At 37.1% G+C, this 21,037-nt stretch overlaps 2 protein-coding genes across 6 annotated transcripts in view; one reads left to right on the top strand and one right to left on the bottom strand.

Moving 5' to 3' along the window:
• Nucleotides 1–140: 140 nt before the first annotated feature.
• Nucleotides 141–11,120, bottom strand: LOC115244688 (slit homolog 2 protein-like). 4 transcript variants are annotated; one of them, XM_029822564.1, is made up of 7 exons: nucleotides 10,638–11,120; nucleotides 9,527–9,897; nucleotides 8,154–8,216; nucleotides 7,310–7,736; nucleotides 6,238–6,571; nucleotides 3,221–3,811; nucleotides 141–2,790 (listed from the first exon to the last, which is right to left on the bottom strand). In XM_029822564.1, the coding sequence occupies exons 4-7, from the start codon at nucleotides 7,702–7,704 to the stop codon at nucleotides 1,255–1,257; spliced, it is 2,856 nt and encodes a 951-aa protein (XP_029678424.1). In that variant the 5' UTR covers nucleotides 7,705–7,736; nucleotides 8,154–8,216; nucleotides 9,527–9,897; nucleotides 10,638–11,120; the 3' UTR covers nucleotides 141–1,254. The 4 variants fall into 4 exon arrangements, with proteins under 4 accessions (XP_029678424.1, XP_029678433.1, XP_029678416.1 ...); XM_029822573.1 differs by lacking the exon at nucleotides 9,527–9,897; XM_029822556.1 differs by lacking the exon at nucleotides 10,638–11,120 and having other exon boundaries at nucleotides 9,527–10,612.
• Nucleotides 3,973–21,037, top strand: part of LOC115244663 (cytospin-A) — a 55,090-nt gene continuing 38,025 nt past the window's right edge. The window contains exon 1 of one of the 2 annotated variants that reach the window (XM_029822513.1): nucleotides 3,973–4,722. In XM_029822513.1, the coding sequence (XP_029678373.1) occupies nucleotides 4,579–4,722 (144 nt within the window). In that variant the 5' untranslated portion in view covers nucleotides 3,973–4,578. The remainder of the gene's footprint in view (nucleotides 4,723–21,037) is intronic. The other variant, XM_029822546.1, reaches the window with a different exon arrangement.

The following is a 21,037-nucleotide window of genomic DNA, read 5'->3' as shown; positions in this document are numbered from 1 at the left end:
GTGTATTTATACGATCGTATATAAAATTAGTGCTTTTATATATATATATATATATATATATATATATATATTTCCTACTATAATATATTATGATAAATCAAATCACATAAATGCGATAGTAAGACAGCTGATGAAATAAATAATCGTTGCACAAAATAAATTTTTATTAAACTTGCATTTTAGTAGCAAATGGCTCGTTACAATTCTGACAATAAATATATATACAATCGGTTTTTTTTTCATATAAATAAAATGAACACAAGTAAGAAGTATTTTAACGTCGCACTAACACGCATCTCTTTATGGCACATGAATGTGTTTACGCGTTCACATTGATATATAAACTTTACATAATATAGAATATGTAACTTATTGTTCTTCATCTTTAAGAGATGGTCATATATCGGTGGTCCCTTTCGGCAATAATGCACAATTTTTCAATATTTCAAATTACATATTCTCGTCACAATATATTTGATAACAATAATAATAACATTTGTAATCAAACAGTGCCATATATGCGACGAACAGGTTAACAGTCTAAGCAATCTAACAAACTAACTAGAGATCGAGAAGCGTTATCCTACGTACAGTATTATACAATATTAAAGAGATTCTAAAAAGATTAAATATGTGCTTCGTATTAAATAAATATATGTATTTATTAGTTTAAGCGTTTTCATGTATGAACACATTGCATTGACAACATTAACAATACCATATCTCTATCTTTGTCTATTTTTTTTATAAAGATATCTTTCATTTCAAGAAACTTTATCAATCCCCAACTTCTTCATTCCATTTGGTGCATATATTTATCAGAATGTTTTTGTTTGATATTCAACGTGTAATTCTAAATTTATGGCAGAATCGAATGTTACTTATTCATTAGACAAATATCTCCTAGATATAAATAATCGCATTTATAAATAACAAGTATAAACTAATTTAGAAATCTTTAAACACTATTTGTTGTGTGAAGAAAAATTCATTTTTATACTTTATTTTAACTGTCATGCGAAATCTTGGAAGCCTCTAATTGTTTTACTATTTATCTTTTCTCGTATAAAAACTATTGATAAACATTTCAAACTAATTTTCTTCTATTAAATATACATCAGTACAAGTTTAAAAAAAAACTATGGAATATTATGGAGAGAATAATCATAAATTAAAGGGGCTTTAATATATTTCGGAAGAAAAAAAGGCCATTTTTTTATTATATTTAAAATTCTTACCTTTACGCGAAGGAAGTTATTGCATTCGTATTGCGAAAAATAATGTGAATGTTACAAACAATGTGAAACTCTTTCTCTGATCAATTTTGTTCGCCGTCGAGCAGCCAGGCGGACATTTCAGAGCCTCGGCGGTCTGATTCTGGTACAGAAGATTTCTCATGATCTTTTTACCCTCGCACGAGTTCTCCACCCGGACGAACTTGATTTTCCGCGTTTCGAGAAATTGCTCCAGGTCCACGCGGCAACGCCACTTGAGTGGATTGCCGGCGAATTCGACGACGTGCAGATGTTGCATGCTTTGCAAGTCGCTGGTGAAGATGCACTGTAGATCGTTGCCTTCGAGATTCAAGTAGACCAGTCTGGGCAGGTGATGGAAAGCGCCTGGCGCGATGTAGCGGATCAAGTTACCGCGCAGATCCAACCGCTCGAGACGCTCTATGTTGAAACACTCTGCCTCGATCGACGTCAATGTATTATTCTGGATGGTAAGTTGCTCTAGGGAGTCTAGGCCTCTGAAAGCGCCGGGTTCGATCGTTTTAAGACCGCAGTTCCTGATGACGAGCTCCTGCAATTTTGAGAATTGGTAAAGAGAGCCGGCCGGGAGGTGAGGCAGATGTCCATCGAGGAACTCGATGGCGACGGCTTCATATGGTAGGCTCTTCAGCAATGACAGATTGCCGCCGACGCAACGATACCGCGGTTTCGCGGAGTCAGGAATTCTGGTGCAGGAACCTTGAATACGCTCGTCATAAAGACCTATCGAGGGCGGTTCGGTCGTAGTCGACTTCGAGGTGATCACCGCCGTTGTGGATGGGGTCACGGGCATTCCGGTAGCGTAACAGTCGTCGCCTGTATCGAACAGGGTTTCGCGATTGTACGGTATCCTACGGGAATCCAGGAAGCTGGCCAGCTTGGACCCGCACAGGCAAGTCCACGGATTGCCCGACACTTTAAGAGAATACAGATGCGGCGCCTTGCGCGCCATATGTTCCACGCCGAAGCAGTTCATGTTATTCTCGGAGACGTCGAGGGTGTACAACTGCGGCAATATATCAAACACTTCATTGTTGATGCGGTAAATGTGATTTCGCGAGAGATCCAAGTGCCGCAGATTCGTCAGGCCTTCCAATGCCTCAGATGACACCAACTTTAGTTGATTACTGTGCAATGACAGGTAGTTTAGATTGTACAAATCGACGAAGGCGCGATATTCGATCGTCTCGATATCGCAATCGCGTAATTCCAATCTGGACAGCCAGCCGTCGAAGCGGGCGAACGCTCGAGTCGGGATCGTTTTCAGGTTCGAGAGGATGATGCGGATGGTGTGGGCCGAATGAGGTATAACGTCCAATTCCTTTAGCGAGACAATGCCACTGCAGGTGAAAACTTGCTGCGATGTTTGCGTCCTGTCTTGCGCGCAACTACCTCTATGAACCGGCGGTTTCTCTGTGTGAATCTCGATCGTCGGTCTTACTACGGTTATATTCTTGTCATACAGAATTTGATCGTCGAAAGACGTCCAGCGCACTTGGCCGGTCGAAGTCGTCTCGGTCTAAAAAGAAATATTTCGTATGAGAAGAATGTTTAACAAGCCAATACCAAGATCTAGATAAAATTTCTTTTGATGACTATTTTTATAAATAAAATATAATAAATATAGAATTTATCAAAAGAATATCATATGTATGAGTATATTATATATGAAATCATATATAAAATATATATGAAATGCAGAGTAAAAATTAAAATAAGAATTTTCTCTATTCGCGATATCATGAATAAAACGTGAATTCTTTTAAGGAGAAAGATTTCATAGAGAAATTAAGTAAATTCTAAGAAAAAGCTTTACTTTTTACATATTACTCTCTGCAACATTCTTTATGCTGTAGTATCTTTTACTTTTGAGACAAAACTTGCGAAGAATACTTTGCATTTCCCCCTTGAAGAAGACAATCAGACATTTTTATCAAATCGCCACTTACAATCGAATGCTGCCCTCCATCAGTCGGTTCGATGATCACTTCGTCTTCCTCGTAACATCTATCGGCAATCTCGAACCCCACATTACGATCAGTAAGGAACCTCTGCAGATTCCTGCGACACTCGCAGTACCACGGATTACCAATGGCGTCGAGACGCTCGAGATGCTCCAGATGCGCCAGCTCGTTCACCGACAGGCAACGCAATTGATTGTATCGCACGTCGAGATGGCGCAGGCTGCCGGCCAACGGACGAAACGCGCCTGTCTCGACGCGCGTGATGCCGTTGCGAGCGAGGACCAATAGGCGCAGCGCGACGAGATCGTCGAACCAATGAGCGGCGACCGCGGGCAGCCGGTTACCGACGAGCGTGAGCCGTTGCAACTGGTGTAGACCGGCAAACGCGCCCGGCTCAATCGCCCCGATCGAGCAATCGCGGAGTTCCAGGCTACGGAGGCTGTTGCCGAAGCGAAAGAACGCGTACGCGGGCACTTGATCGATCTGTAACCCCGTGATCTCGATCCACGTACTCCTGTCCGGCAGTCGGTCCAGCGACGTCAGCGCGCTCGTCTGGAAGCGGTTACCAGGACGTTCCTGCGGGAACAAGTGAGAAATAGATAAGATACCCGGGGGGTTGATCCGCGAATGTGATAAGTGAGGTGAGCTCGTTTCTTTTTGTGCACGATCAACGAGATCTCTATCATTCTCTTCCATTTGTGTCGCGATCTCGGATACGATTGTCAATCGCGATACCCTTACTCGGTATTCGAACTCTGGTCCCCCCCATTATTGACCAATTTCCAAGCTTTAGTTATCGACAACAATCGAATGGAATTCGTTACAAAGATGGAAGAAGTGCAGTAATCTTCTATAGATGCTCGAATGTTTTTAACGTGATTCGTATTATAGATTGCACATAGATTGCGTATCGCGCGGGATTTCGTCACTCCTACGGTGAGCCAATCAGCGGCAGCTTCGCGGGTCACGTGACCAGTCGCACTAAAACTTCGCGTTCAAATCGAGCGATAAACAGTTCCGTGCTTGACGTACTCGTCCAACAAAACGAACGCGTTCGCGAAATATCGTGATACAATTTTCGGCGTCACATAACTTGCGTGTCGGATACGTGTTGTGATGTATCGTGACAGTTGTCGGTAGCACAAAAGAAATCGCGTGCCGACTAATAACCGGCCGAAAAGTGAGGAGGGAAGTCGCGTATAGCAATAACTGCGTCGTCGATCGCGTGATTCGCAGCTCCCGCCATTTTCATCGTGCGCCTTGATTTTCGTCGGAACGGACGCAGCGAGTGATATAATAAACGTTTCCCCGCGTGTGTGCGTGTGTCAGGTGCTGTCGATTATATGTCGCGTGTGATTTTCGCCGATCGTGGAGCGAACCAGCGTGTCGCTGTTGGACTTCGAAAGGAGCCGTCCAAAGGAGATAACGATGCTCGAAGACATCCGAGGATTCGCGGTGCTGAGAGTGCGATTTCGTCCTCCGATACGGTGAGTTTGTTATTAGTTTTCCTCATGGGAGAATGAATGAGTAATTATTATTTAGGTACTTTGTGAGATGGTGTCCCAGAGGGAGAGGGAGGAAGGAAGAGAGAGAGAGAGAGAGTAAATGAAAAATTACATTAGCTCGATTAATACATGAATACCATGGAGAGTTAAATCATGAAAATCATGTAAAATTACGATCTTATCTCTCTTAAGACCAGCCATCATTGGGTCATTATTGTATTAAACAGGAATTTTCATTCCTGTTTTATGAAACTTGATATATCTACAGTATTTTTTTGACTGCCAAATTCAAATACATACAATTTTCTGATTTTTTTAAAATGGCAGTTATTTGCTAAATAATTCACGTGTATATCGAGATTAATCTCTTTATTATTTTTTTATATAGGTATACTTGCTAAATAAAAATTAATTATCTATCCGTCATATTTTATTCCGGCTTTATGTATTTAATCTTCCATATATCTTATTAATTATATTAATATAATGCTCTCTATAACAGATATAGAAGATTATTAATACATAAATATGACAAATGCACGAAATGTAAAGCAAGGTATATATGAATATAGAAAAAATAAAATACGCCAATACCATGGGTATACTAGGTATCTAAATCGGGAAAAGTTTTTTGAACAAGTTGTGTAAAATAATAATACCGCGCGTATTTTCAAAAAAATTAAAAAAAAAAAAAAAAAAAAAAAAAAAATTTAAACCGTATTTATAATTAATTTTTATATAATGATTGTGCAATATAATTTTGATGAGTCCATTTTTATATGAAATGATATTAATATTTCTAATTGAATATCATCGGTATATAATTTTTACTCCTTTTTATGCGTTGATATTTTTCAACTGCAATATGTGCATCTAACTTTCTTTCGTGTATAAGATAATATCAGTAATTAAAGCAGAGAATAATAATAGTATATGGTCATCAGACGAGCAATTACATTCTTAATTAACTAATCAACTAACATCACGCATTGAACTTTCTTTCGTGATATGTATGATAAACTGCCTTTTTAGATGGTAGAAATCATAGTAATAAAGATTATGATTGTGCGATATTATTAGGTACGCAATTACAATCAAAGAGTTTCTATTTTATTCTGTAGCTCGACTCTTTGAAACACGATATCTTGAAAATAACGCAACTTGATTCTAAATAATATTGCGTTATTATCAGTATATATACGATTGTATATTGATATATCTATAATTTATTCTGTTTTACACGTATCCGTAAAAAATGCATTTGTCAGAAAATTTGCAATTTATCTAACGTTATAGTAAAAAAAGGTTAAATTTGCAATATTTATTATGTGAACAATTTAAATTTATTTGAATCAGAAATTGTGGGAGAATAAATTTAATTTATATAGAAAATTTTTTTAAACAAAAAAAATATACGTATATGAAAGAGAATAACAATTTAAATTATCATACGACATTATTAGAAATAACATTGTAAGTATAAAATGATTGTCTCACCTCCTGATTACTTATCGGCTCGATGATTATCATCGGAGATGGGAGCGGGATATCGATCTGCGTCATGCACTGCGGAATTTTGTGCACGGTGCAGATCCTCGGTCGAACCCTGCATTCGATTTCCTGAACGATCGATCTGTCGTGGAAAAATTTCTCCATTCTCAGCCGGCACTCGCATAACCACGGGTTGCCGTCGATGCGCACGGTCCTGAGCATTGTCAGATGCGACAGCTCGTCCACCGAGAGACAATCGAGGTCATTATTGCGTAGGTCTAGAGTCTCGAGTCGCGGTAACATGCGAAAAACATCGTGCTCGACGTGCACCAAACCACATCTGAAAGGATAATATGAATGTATTTTATGTACCGTACACATGTATATATTTTTCAGAATCTCGGAATATTAATAAAGAAATGGAAAGATATATAAGCATGTCAAGATCCAAGAATTTCAAAATCTAAGAATCCTTGTACTAGAAATCCGCGAATTAAAAAATTTCAGATATTCGATGATATTAGAATTAAAAAATCCGGAAGGTTCGGGTTTCTAATAATTGAGAATCCGAGAATAATCGATTCTGAGAATTTGACGTAATTTAGGACGAACTTCGTAGGCGTAATCTTAATTCCATAGGTTCTACTATTCGTAATTATCGTAGTTTCTAATCGTTGATATTCGGATACTGGATGACGTCACGCTTACAATGTACGACGAATAACTAGGTCACTGACATTATCGAATATATAACTGTCAGACGCTTTACATAAGTCGCTGCAAATCTGGCCTCGATTTACCGATGTCCTCGAATTTGATAAATATAATATATGTTTCTCAATGCAACGACCATCGATGACGATTTATTTAAATTGAATCTGATACCGAATATCATTGACAAAAGAAAACATCGCCAATAAAATTTTTAATTAATAATAATAATAATAAAATGTTCGTTATTATTCTCTATTTATATATATTGCAGATTTTTTTATGAATATAGCTTTCTTTACTCCCATGTTTTTGAATCCCCTCATTTTGATTTTCTTTATAATATTAAATTATAAGAGATGTTTACCTATCCAAGATCAATCGTCTGAGATTCGGTAGGTGACGGAACCACGTGGTTCTCGCCGCGTGGATCCTCGTGCCGTGGAATATCAGCCAATCGAGTCGATGCAGGCCATGAAACGCATCGGGTTCGATGACGTTCACGTGACAATTGTAGAACGATAGGCGACGGAGATTCGGGAATCGACGAAAGGCACCGTCGGGGATCGCGTGAAAACGCGACACCGAGAACTCGATCCACTCGGTCTCGTCGGACAGTTCGTCGAGATCGCTCAGGTCGCCGTGGATACACACGTAGGCGATCGAACGCTCGTTATCGGCAATCGGGGCTAAGCTGCATTTACTGTGCACTCGGCCAATTAGACCGACCAACGCCCAAAGCAGCAATATCGAATTGAACATTCTTCCTCGTGGTCTCAGTGTTAGTGGGTCACCTGGAAGGATTTATAGTATGATTTATAGTCAAGTCAAATACTCAAAGTCGCAAAATTATATTTAAACTGATATACGTTTCATACATAGAAATAAATGTGTTAATAAAAATATTAATCAATATATAAACAGGAAATTAAAAAGATATATATTATACATATGTGTGAAGATAAAATTAATGTGTAATGAAATGTAATAGAATTTGAAACTTGAGAAACTCTCTCTCCCTCCCGTTTATATATATTAATTAATTAAAATATATATTTCAAATTTATTATATATATTTTCAAACTTATAATCATTTAACATAATTTATTTCACACTATTTACCAATCAATACATGCACGCACAGATACTCAGAATCTAAAGTAAGTCTCAATACTTCCCTAATATCCAAGTATAAACAGTAATTACTTTACCTGGAAAATTGTACTGCGTAATCTCGCCCACTCGTTTCTATGTTTGTTGGAATCTTTTTAATCCTAAAAAATATGTAATGAATATTAATTTCGATATTAAAATGGACTAAGAATAATATTTTTAATATGCATAAAATAATAAAATAAGTGACAAGTAAATAAATTATTGTAAGCTAAATTTATTCGCGAATCGTACCTATTATAACAAATTTCGCGATGATGTCACGGTCAGAAAATAAACAGAAAACGTGTTGATTCGTTAAAAGTGTGCACGTGGCTAATGCCAAATTTTCGTTATGTCACAATGTCTCATTGCGTTTAATATAAACTCAAATTCGTTATAAAATAATCCAATTTTATAGTACTTTTTGCGTAACTTGAGATACTTTATCCGGCAAACTTGACGTAACGATGTTTGCATCGAGCATACTAAAAAGAGTTAAATAGATTTTTTGCATATCTAATGGGCTCAGCCTGCATAGCAGATGTGATTCTTATGCATGACCATAATGAAGGAAACCAAGGTCGAGAGAATTGATTAAGCTTTGTTTTTTAACACACGGTTAATGCGCGAGTCCTTTTTTATCCGAATCCGAATCAATTCTTTTGTTAAGTTTAACGTTCATTATCATTACAACATAGTGGGTCACCTGGAAGGATTTATAGTATGATTTATAGTCAAGTCAAATACTCAAAGTCGCAAAATTATATTTAAACTGATATACGTTTCATACATAGAAATAAATGTGTTAATAAAAATATTAATCAATATATAAACAGGAAATTAAAAAGATATAGACATATGTGTGAAGATGAAATTAATGTGTAATGAAATGTAATAATATTTGAAACTTGAGAAACTCTCTCTCCCTCCCGTTTATATATATTAATTAATTAATACATATATGTTTGCATCGAGCATACTAAAAAGAGTTAAATAGATTTTTTGCATATCTAATGGGCTCAGCCTGCATAGCAGATGTGATTCTTATGCATGACCATAATGAAGGAAACCAAGGTCGAGAGAATTGATTAAGCTTTGTTTTTTAACACACGGTTAATGCGAAATCGCGAGTCCTTTTTTATCCGAATCAATTCTTTTGTTAAGTTTAACGTTCATTATCATTACAACATCATGTATGCAATTTATTAGAGATCGCAAAATCTCATTTAACTCACAACAATAATTATTAAAAAAAACTTATTGTTAGATAACTTATTTTACATAATGAAAGATTTAAAAATCAAGTCTCATGGAAGGTAGAAGATATCTTTTCTTTTTTTTTAAATATATTTACGCTAATCGTAATCGATTTTCGAAGCATCGATATACGGAACATCTTCTTCGTAATTTGCGTTTCGGATCGACTCACCGCGAACTGCCGTAAACAGTATCGATTTCCTCGCTCGAGAGCACTAGCGACGCGTCACGCGACTCACTGACGCTCGCATCTGTCAAAAAAGCGGAAGAGTTTCGCGATCTATCGTGCCGCCGTCGCCGCTGCCACCCACGGGCTGGTCATTCCGTTTCTGCCAAGAAGAGAGTTGATTTTCCGCGGCGACGAACCCCTCCACCGTTGTCGCCGGTCGTTCGATCGGTCGAAGCGCGGTGCGCGCGCTCCTTTAATGGTACCTATTTTTCTGATCGCGCTATCGCTTGCATTTTTACGCAGTCACGTTTTTTTCATGGAAATTTCCGACGCAGTAAATAAAACTGACTTCCGAATCTCGAATATTATTCCCACTGAAAGAAGCAGAGAAACGCGAAGAGTTACTACGCGGAGAGTGACTCTAACGAGCCGATTTGTATGCGGAAAAGTATTTAATTAGATATTTCCGCGTCCGAAAAAAAAAAAAAAAACAGTTGACGTGGAGAGACGTGCTAATGCATTTTATTCTCGCGTATAAAATGCAGAGACTGCTCTAATGGAGCTTCGTATCGGAATCGATATAAAAATCGACGAGGAAAACATGCATCGTCGCAAATGCGAATCGTCCGATAAGTCACGATATATTATGTCGCGTCGATAGGTCGAAACGACTGAGCTCGCGAATCAGCCGTTTCCTCGTTATATAAGCTCGTAAGGCCAAGGTCGCCCTTGTTCCCTGTGCCGGTAGTGGATGCACACCGATTCCTGCCTGCAACGACCTATCTTTAGCACGGCGCGCTCTAGTTTGGGATAAAACTAGACGCCTGTTACAGGGTGACGCGCAATTCGCGACGCGAACGTGCGGGGGTGGCCGAAAATGGAATTTAATTTTTGTATGCAACATCAGATAGAAAAACATGAAAATTCCGCGTGAAAAATCTTCCTCCTGTTATCTATCTCTCTTCGCAAGATTTATATAAAAATATGTTCATATATATATTTAAATATATTTAAATATATATTTATATAAAATCATATAATTAAACATCAAGTATTTTTTCTTAATTATTATGTTAATAAAATGTAAAATGTGGTCGCACATCGTTTTCCTTACCCTCTTTATAAATGATACACTTCTAAATCATCCACAAAGAATCATGATCGATCTTGTCATTGAGAAGTCACTTTCGGAAAGTCACACGTTTAAAAACTGCTAAAAAATTATATTGCGTTCTATAGAAAATAATTAACTAGAAGAATAATCCTCCATGTGTTGAAAGACGCTTGCGGGATCAGATCTAGCCAAATGCGGTCAAATCTCGACGAATCTCACGAGTTTTTCCACGAATCGACTTGCGAATTTAAGATCGATTCTTGCGATCAAACTCAGATTTTTTTTCCCCGTTAAAAAGCCCGCATCTTTCGTACTCGCGTTCTTTTCTCGTGACCTATGGTACCGTGCGGTCGGTCCATACCTGCGTCAATCCGCTACTACGCCCTGCGAAAATGGTAGCACTCTTCGGACCATCAAGGTCTCTCGCTCATTGCCGACGAAGCCCTCCTCGTTTCTCTCGGTCTTCTCCTTCTCCTTCTTTATTTCTCTTCTCCTTCTTCATATGTCTATCTATCTTGGTCTTTCTTAAATGACTGCATTTATGACGACACACACACGCGGTGCACAGTGAGGAAGTACGTACTGCCTCAAAACGCTCTATTCGTCTCCCTTGGCATTCCTCCTTGCCTCGTCCGTTTCCGCATCCATATCACGCTCTAATTTTGATCATAATATAAATAAAATTGGACGAATTTTCGATTTTAGAAATAAGCAAAAATAACAATGTTTTTTTTAGCATAACTAAAATTTATAAAGGCTGTTATATCGTGATAGTAGATGTAAACTTGTCAACCAATTTATAGTCGGTTTTCTCAAAGAACATTTTTTTGCGGCATTGAATATCTCAGTTATTAAACGTGACGAGTTAAAAGTTTTGAATATTTCAGTTATTAAACGTGAGGAAATAGAATTTTTATGACGTCAAAGTTATGCTTTAATTTAGAATATTAAGGTTCTGCATCTTTATTGCATTTCAGAATGTGTGTAACGGTATTTTAAATTTTAATTGAGAATAAATCGATCGCGAATTAGCAGAAAATTATTAAATTACAATATATGAATTTTTTATTGTTTATTACTAGAATTTGATTAATCGATTATAAATAACCGAATTATTTTTAATGAAGAGAAAATTATTTTTCTCTTGTTTGTGTTATCTGTTCATTTGCTATCGCGTGCGAGCTATATCACATTAAAAAACACATTACAAAATTAATAGACACGTAAAGCATACATGACTGCTCATATAAAGTCTGTATAATTATGACGAGATGTAATGTGTACTACTATGTATGTTATTATCCGATGCGTCGGTAGCTCGCGTTACTTGCGTATCACGATACGCATCTAATACGTTTTGTTATGCAATGTCACGGCCTAGTCCAGAAATGCGCATTATGTCATGCAGTCCGCGAAGGTCTAACTGCACTTTGGCAGAAGTATAATCAACAAACGAACGATCTTGCTTGCGCACCATTTATTCAAATAATTAATTGTACATACAAGATAGTCATAGAATAGAGACACATAAAATATATAAATAATAAAATATATAAATAATCTTATATATTGACATTACATTAAAGGAATTTAGATTTTCATGAAAATTTGCGAAATTATTCTTTTTCGAATTCTTGGTCTAATCGTATCGATCTTGATAATATAATGTTTAATCTTATCTGTTTAATATAATCGAACACATGTTAAAAAAGACAACACATAAATTTGCGCGTTTATCGAATGGAAAAATAAAAAATTCAAGCATTATTATATATATATTTTTTTTTTCAGGGGAGAGATTAAAAATATCTTCAGCCGGTTTTGAGTAAATTTTATTTTAACAAAAATCGCATGCGAAGAATTTAAAATCGTACATTTATAGAGAAATATTTTTGATGTCAAAAATTCGAAAATTGCGTTCGTAAGAACCGTCACGGTACACCTATCCATTTACCCATCCATCCGTCCACTTTGCTCATCCAAGCCAAATGCTAAAGACGATGCGTCGTCATCGGGCCGGCAGTCTCGTGCGGGCTTTCGTTCGCGACGCATGTGGTTTCACGTTCGTTCCTTCGTTTGTTCGCTATTGTCGATACAATCACCGTTATAAAGCGAAAACTACGCGATCTTCGATTCTGCGATGATGAACAACGTCTCCGTAGTGTCGCGTGAGCAACTTCGTGAGTACACGCGAAGTCGATAGGCTGTGACAATCGGGCCGTATGATGATCAACAGATCGCGCGATCTCTGCCGGGATCGTTAATGAGCGATTGATATTGTCATTTGTCACGCGTGGAATCGTTATTATTCATCTGTTACGTGAAGTATGAAATCTAGATTTATTTTCCATGTGATCGCGTGATTTTTTCAGTTAGAAAAAACATATATCTTGTATTTAATAATTAGATTTACATTTATAGTAGAATATACAGAGGTAATTATTATAATTAAATGCGTGTATTATTTTTTTCTAATTATTACAAAATTATGGATGCAAATTGATATTTTATGTATGATATCCTAATATTTTTTTCTAACACGCAAGCAAGCAATATTGTCGAAGCAAATTATAACATTATCATGTAATGAGATATTACATTCCAACGTCTTATTGAAGTACCGTAATTAAAATTGGAGGTATCTTAAAGAATGTTTCAGGGAACTTTCTGGCAACATTGATACACATGGCTTAAAAATTGTCTTTTTTATTATTATTTATTTTTTTATTCATTCTATCTTATCATACTACATTTTTCTATTAATTAATTCGCAGGACTTTTTATGAAAACAGAAAAATTTTTAAGCCATCTGGGATGTAATAGAAAAGAAGCGGTGCCTTTTTCGGTCATCCATAAAAAAAAAAAAAAAAACTGTGCAATCTGTTGCATGCAGGATTCTGATCGAGGGCAGCCGGAAGGAGATTGCAACGGGCGGAAAAATGGATTCTCACGACGGTAGCGCGAGGTTCCCCCGTCGCGATCCGCGCTTAGATTTACGTGGGACGCCACGAGCCATAATCACGGCAGGTGGGTAGAGCCGAACAGGTATTTGGAGCGCGACAGACAGACAGGCGGGCGAGAGAGGGCTGTTCAGCGTTGCGACGCGTGAAAAAAAAAGACAAAGAACGCGAACCGGCGCGAGCCGGCAAACGATCTAGCAAATGAAATTAGCGGCGATTAGGTCAGAGGGTCACCCACTTAGCGCGTACCAAGATCGCATAAAAAGTTGCGACTCCACGAGAAACAGGTGTTGTAGCTTGCGCTGATATTAGAAGCGTTAAGTTCTTATATGGATATTTTAAGAAAGTTAAGTTTCGCGAAAGGAATTAGATATTTAAGTTTATATATCGTGTAAAATTTCTGAAACAGACCGAACGCCATTTAAACGACGGTGACTTCTCGTAACATTCATCAACGCCGATTAAATGATGGTATCATCGGTCATCTCGAGAGGCAACGATGACGGAAGCGTTGCTCTTGGAACGCTAGGCCGTAATTTAGTGGAATGTGGGTATAATTCGACAGAAATGTGTGCGTTGAGAAGGATAGACTAGATAGGCTTGGTTTACAATACTTCTTGTACGAGAAATATGAATGTGTACACATATAGATTTATATATGTATATAAATATATATGTTTAAATTAGACTTCTCTGAAGGCTATATCAGAAGATTCTAATATGTGTTTATATGCCTCATATATAACATATGTTATATATCTCATTTTTAGCAAAATATGATTAATTTATACATATCTTTTTCCGCATGACAGGATATGATTCGTTTTGGAAATACGTGCCTTTCTTTCCACTGAATATCTCGACTCGCAATTAATTAATTAATTGCCAGCGATGATAATGATCGAGTACCTGCCGAGTGCAGCGACACGACGAAAGTCCGAGTGATTGAGAGCGCGAAAGGGACCCAACCGTGAGTAGGGAGTCATGTTGTAAGAGAGAGAGAGATATATATATATATATATTAAAAGAGGGAGAGAGAAACATCATTCGTGGAATAAGACCGAAAGGAACGGTGGCGGAATGGAATGGAGCATGGCATGGTATGGCATGAGACGTGGTCAGTTCGCATTGAACTGCCGAATCGGACGCGTCTCGGCGCGTCTCCTCGCGAGAGGGGAACCGCGATTTATTCCGATTAAAAATCTTCGCGGATTTTCGTCGATCTTGGATTTCGTCTTCTCTCTTCGAACAGGAGGGTGCTGGCGTTCGCGGGAAACGAAAGAATTGAAGATACCTATGTACAGGTGTGCCCCTCGCGCGCGATTCTTCTCACGTCGATTCCCGCGATTTGCATGCCGACGACGACGCATACGACGGGCCTCTAAAAATCTCTCTCATCGGGATCGAGATCTTACGAATCGACAATTTACTCGAAGTAGCAGTGCGTATATGTGTGCGTTTTCTTTTTTTGTTTGCGTCGAACGAATCGTCTCGATCCCGCCGAGAGACGTAAATTGGATTAAGAACCGCGTGATGCGACAAAGTATCAAGTAGTAGAGCTTCTGCGATCTCGTTGGTGTAATAAAGCTTAATTAGCAACGTATACATATATGCGAACGCTTAATTCCTTACGGATGTGGTAAGGCTTCCAGAGAGATTTATAAAATCATACTAAAGTCTAACGGCAAAACAAGGAGGAGAAGAAAGAAACAATACGGAACTGAATTTAATATCATACTTTTGTTTCGTGTTTAACCGTGACTTTAATGCGTTTGTGAAGTTGATAAAATGAAAAAATATTAAATTTATTGGAAAAAAAAAACCGCGGAATCTCATGGTTACAGCTTCGTCATTCACTTTATGATTTTCTTCTGAATGCACGTAACGGTACAAGTGTAACACCGTGGTAACGAAGAAGCAAAAACATTACTGCTCTATCTGTGTCGTACAAAGCGTGTTTTTTATTCAATTTAATCTCGGATTTATCTTCAATAAATTCATTAACCAAACATTAACTTTTTTTAATTTTTTGTTTTTTTTAACAAATTATTTTTAAGAATGCAAAAAATATATATACCATTCATATATTCTATTAGTAAGTATTTATATATATATTTGTGTGTATGTGTGTGTGTGTGTGTGTGTTTAGAAATCCGTTGTCTACCATATAATTTAGAGTATTTGCCACATGAAAAATATGTGAAACTTGCCACTTCAAAATGTTGCAAGTGCGAAAAATACTTAACTCATGTCAGTAAAATGAATCTTGTTCATTTTGATATTTACGGCTTACACACTTTATACGGCCAAATCGGCCATTTATATCTCAATTTCTGTACAAATTTCATCGGCATCCTCGCTGTATAACGCATCTCTCGGCTGTCTCTCCATACATAGTCACGCGATCCGTCGCGCGTAGCGAGATATCGTCGTTCGCGCGATCAAACTCGTCACGTGTCATCGCTCGCGACACGTGCCGATGCACTCGCGTGACGATCTGCGTCCCGGTTCGACGAATCTTGCGCGTTTCCTCGGAAAACGGAATTCAGCGGCGCGTCGGGCTCCGCGCTTTTATAATGAACGCATGCACCTGTCGCGCGATATAATTTCGCGAGCGAAGGCAATCGCCCGTCGAAGATAGACGGTAAAGATTAGCGATCCGTTCGCACGGTTGAGAAGTGTGGCTCGTAGATGAAAGCGACTTTAGAATCGTACGGCCCACACTGTGCGGCTCTAAAGCTGCCTCCACGCTGCCATGAAAATCATTTCAGTAAAGCGAAAAGGATAGAGAAACATACAATAAATAAAATCAGAAATATAATAATATAAGACTTGTTAAATAGGGCGTTAAACTGAAAATTTTTAAGGAATAAATTATTTATAAGGAGTAAATTATATTAACGTCCGCGAAAAGATACGAAAATTGTCAGATATTCTTTTCTTATATATTTTCGTTTTTTAATTACATGATTGAAATATATTTCTCCATATAAATGTATTTGGATTTATATCTAATTTTTGTTTATACGCATATTTCTTAATTATAATTTCGTTTTTTGATATTACGATAAAAATAATATAAATCGAATGTATATTCCAACGAAACGAGAAAGTGCTCGAGGAGAATTATTTCTTTCACGTGTCTTTTGCGTGAGATGTAGAGCCAGCGTAACACGAGTCTCGCTGTTATTGCCGCTGTTGCCGGCAAAGTGTAGGCAAAAGACCTATCGCCGCCACGCCCTGCGGCTAAAAGCGAAAAACGTTGAGCTATGACGACAACGACTTGCCTCATTGCTGATAGCGCGAGCAATAACTATCATCTCCGATGCATCATCTCCAGCGATTCCGCTTGATATAACGCGAATTGTTTTTTAGCGCGCATTCAGGAAAATTGTTGCGATGGAATCCTTTAATTTTTCGTCTCGGATATACCTAGAGGTTTTACATTCTAATATTTTAGATTCTAAGTTTTTCCAAATTTTCTTATAATTTCGATATTTTTCTTAATTTTCAAAATTCTGTTTCTCCACTCTATGGACAGTCGAATCTTTAAATTTTTGGGATCTTTAGATCCTTAATTCCGATCTATAAAATATTTCATCTATTTTTTACATTTTCATTTTACGAGAATAAAAGAATGAAAAATAAATTTATCACACAAAACGGTGAAATAATAATATTTGTCCCGAAGTTCTGCAAAGATATTGAGATGGTTACCTCTTTCATAGCGCGTCGAATCGATGGTATCGCAATTAGAATATTTTCAATACATCGGCGTTATCGCGAATAATCATAAATATCAGCAAATACGCGAAAATACTTGTTTCGTCCCGTTATTATTGTGTCGCAACGCAAAGTGGTAATTTTTTACATGTTCACATTTATTTCACGCTCGATGTCTCTATCGATTTTTTATCGCGATCATGAACGGATCGTCATCGAGAGCCAATGATCCGTTCCGTAGGAATTCCAATTTCTGCGCCCGTGTCGTTGAGAGAAACACGCGACGCGGTCGCCACTAAGTAGGCAGACATACATGTTGTATACGGGGTGTCGCACGGTGCATGCAGGAATTTCCCGAGGAAAATCCAGGCGATTTTCACGATAATTCATCTAAGTTTCGAAGACTTCAAGTTTTTGTTGTTTTCGAACTATTAATTGTAACGTAAATGAAGCCGTGTGATTGATAAAATAATAATTGTAGTAAAAATTATTTCACCAAGAAATTTTCAAAGTATCGTTAAAATTAAATTCTAATAATATTTGTTATACTTATGTACGGTCTTCTGAGATATCGCTAAGTATATGCGCGAATCGCATATCTATTACTGAAATTGATTCTCGAATTGAAATCCGAGAGAAAGATCGAGGGAAACGGGAGATATGATAAGATCGATATTCCAAGGACGCTAGGAGTCCGGAGATGCTGCAATTCGCGATACGAGAATCGCAAGGATGTAACAGTCCCGGGATGTTGTGCAACCTAGAATCCGTGATCCGAGAATGTAACGGTTCGAGAATGATACGATCCTGGTTTCGAAAAGTCGTGCCGAGAATATAGCGATTCAGAAATTCCGTTCCATCCGAGTAACAGTTTGAATCCGAAAATAATTCAATTTACATCATGTAGTATCGCGGATTTCGGATAATTTGCATTCACATCACATACAACCCGCGTATAATTATCTCTAATATTGCAATACCGTTGTTACTCCGATCAACAATAATAAATGACTCTTAATTCACGACGATAAAATTAATGATTAATTAGAACCGAGTGAAGTAATCAAATAATGTCATGATGAACGACGCGTTCAAGTTTTAATTGTCGACGCATCAAAGTCAAATTAATCCTTTTTTTCTTTTCTCACCGATTTATTATTTTTCGATTTAAGACGCGGTGAAATCGGGACACCCCGTATACGCTTTGAGTATTCTACAGCGAGAGAGACAGAGAGAGAGAAAGAGAAAGAGGGTACGGATGCAGGGTAGTACTTATGTACGTATGTACAGAGCGTAGTTACGTACCGGGCGTGCATCTTTATTATTGGTCGAGAGAACCCGGTACGTGCGCCCGAGGTTCGATGAACCTTCGCAAGGTACGCATGTATACGGACGTATGGCCTTCCGATCGCCTGGTGTTGTGGTATCCGCGGCGGTTAAAAATCCTGCTACACGAAACCGCCGTGTTTTTCACGGGACCAATAACGCTCGCGGTCACGCGCGATGATCGGAACGATCGGGATCGAAAAGGGGTTTTTTAGGTGTCAAAAATAGAACTGACATTTCGACAATAGTAGCAGTAACGATGTAATAAATATCGAGTTTCGAACGATTTTACGTTTTCTTAATTCTTCATTAAATATCTATATTTAATCAAAATTATATAAATAATTTTTATATTAATGAAAATTATTAATAAAAAAATAAGTGTGATCTCATTATTTTTTTCTCTATATTATTTTTATAGTGTAATTTTTTTGGAATAAATCGAAATCTCTGTTCACGGCGCGAAATAGAAGTCACAAAAAATATATCGCAAAGAAATATTTGAAAGCAATAATCGAGATTCGATAAATGATGCTCACGTTGAATTATTCGTTACAGTGTTAGATTTTCCGTAATCGAGTAGACGTTACGTGCGCTCGCCAGCAAGTGCACGTAAAGTTACCTCTAGATATTTTCTAGCTTATCGCAGGTAACTTAATTCTTATCTTGCCGGTTCGAATTCCGTCAGTCTTCGGTCGAGCTTCCTCGAGTATCGCGGTGTCGGTGAAGCACGAGATCTACGTTTGCTATGAAATATATATTTTGCACGTTTTTCATTTGCTCAAATTTGTGTCGAACATATGATTTCTGTCAAATCGGCACGCGATTCCCGGTGTTACGCTAAAATTACAAAGTTTCGTTGCAATGATTCACGCTGATTCGACGACATCTTTTTTTTTGTCGATGCTTCTGTTAACGCGAAGGCGATTCTTTAGAAAATATCTAAAAGCGTCTCTCGAAAGAAGCATTTGATTTAATTTAATTATCTCGCACGCCTGAAGTGTGCATCCGTATTAACAATGATTTAATGGGTTTGGAAAAGACTGACAATTTTTCATGTGTAATGTGAGAATGTGTATGGTGTGTATAGAGTGTGTAAGGCAGTGATTCAATGTGCAATTTCATCCACTACTGAAAATGATTCGGCAGTTTCTAGATGCATTGGGTGGGAATTCGGTAATATCTTACGCATATATCGCATATGTTTGTATATCCTTTTTAGATGTTTAATATATAGTTCCTACAAGAGTAACATAATGCACCAGAAATATTTTTTATATATATAAATATATATACTTTGATTATATTTCTTTCAAAAATATAATTACGTGCTGACTAAAAACATCGAGCTTATTTATCATGTGATACACAATATGTAATGATACATAAAGGGAAAAAGATAGATAAGGCAAAGATAAAATAATGGCTCACAGTCGCATCTATTGAAGAGTTTACAGCCTCCTTGCAAAAAAAAAAAATCTATAAATGCAATGTTATATAAGTTTGTAAATAAATACGACAAATTAAGTAGATATTCTTCGATTCCCGCTAAGTTATTGCTAGACATTTGAATTTGCTTAAAAAACTGATATCTCTGCTGTGATAATCCAATTTTTATCTTATCTAGAAGAGAAGTATTCTTTTACGAAAAGATTAATAAAATTAAATCTATTTCATCTTTTCGTGCAATATCGTAGACATTAGATACATTTTATAATAAATTATACAATATTCAAAGAATTATATTAATTATACTTTAAACTATAATGAGAAGTAAAAGTCGCGCCCGGCGTGATATTATTGAAAGAATAATTACTAAAAAATTATGTGTGAAAATTATTATATTAACTTTTTCGTTATAAAAAACCAGCAGCTATTAAATTATTACAAATAAAAATGATTACAAATTAATTTATATAATCCGGTAATCCATTTTACCTTTACACAGAAAAAACAAGAATAGCTTGTCGTGGAAAGGTTAATTATGATAGTTATTATAACATGTAATATATTATTAAGATAGAGTTATTATACATGTAATATTCAAAATGTGATAACTATTACATAAATTGGTTCAATATCTGTCACCGTTACAGCGTTCGATTACTTATCCGTCCATCATAATATAAATCATGGCTGAATCAGAGCGTCACGGAAACATTAGTTGGCGCGCGGCTACTAATAATTATTTCTTTTTTTGCTTTACACTCGTCCAGGACAATTACACGTGTGTCGCACGTATACACGCATTGATTATCGCGAAAGAGAAACGAGTTGAATTTGCGCGAAAGCACCGGCGATCCAGCCCGACGATCTTGTTTTTTTATTACAAAATCACATCCGCGCACTCGATAATCCGGTACTTTACAACACACATATATATATATATAT

This window comes from Formica exsecta, unplaced genomic scaffold (assembly GCF_003651465.1).
Source record: "Formica exsecta isolate Colony F162 unplaced genomic scaffold, ASM365146v1 scaffold122, whole genome shotgun sequence".
NCBI classification, from domain to species: Eukaryota; Metazoa; Arthropoda; class Insecta; order Hymenoptera; family Formicidae; genus Formica; species Formica exsecta.
This window is presented reverse-complemented; position numbering and strand designations above follow the sequence as displayed.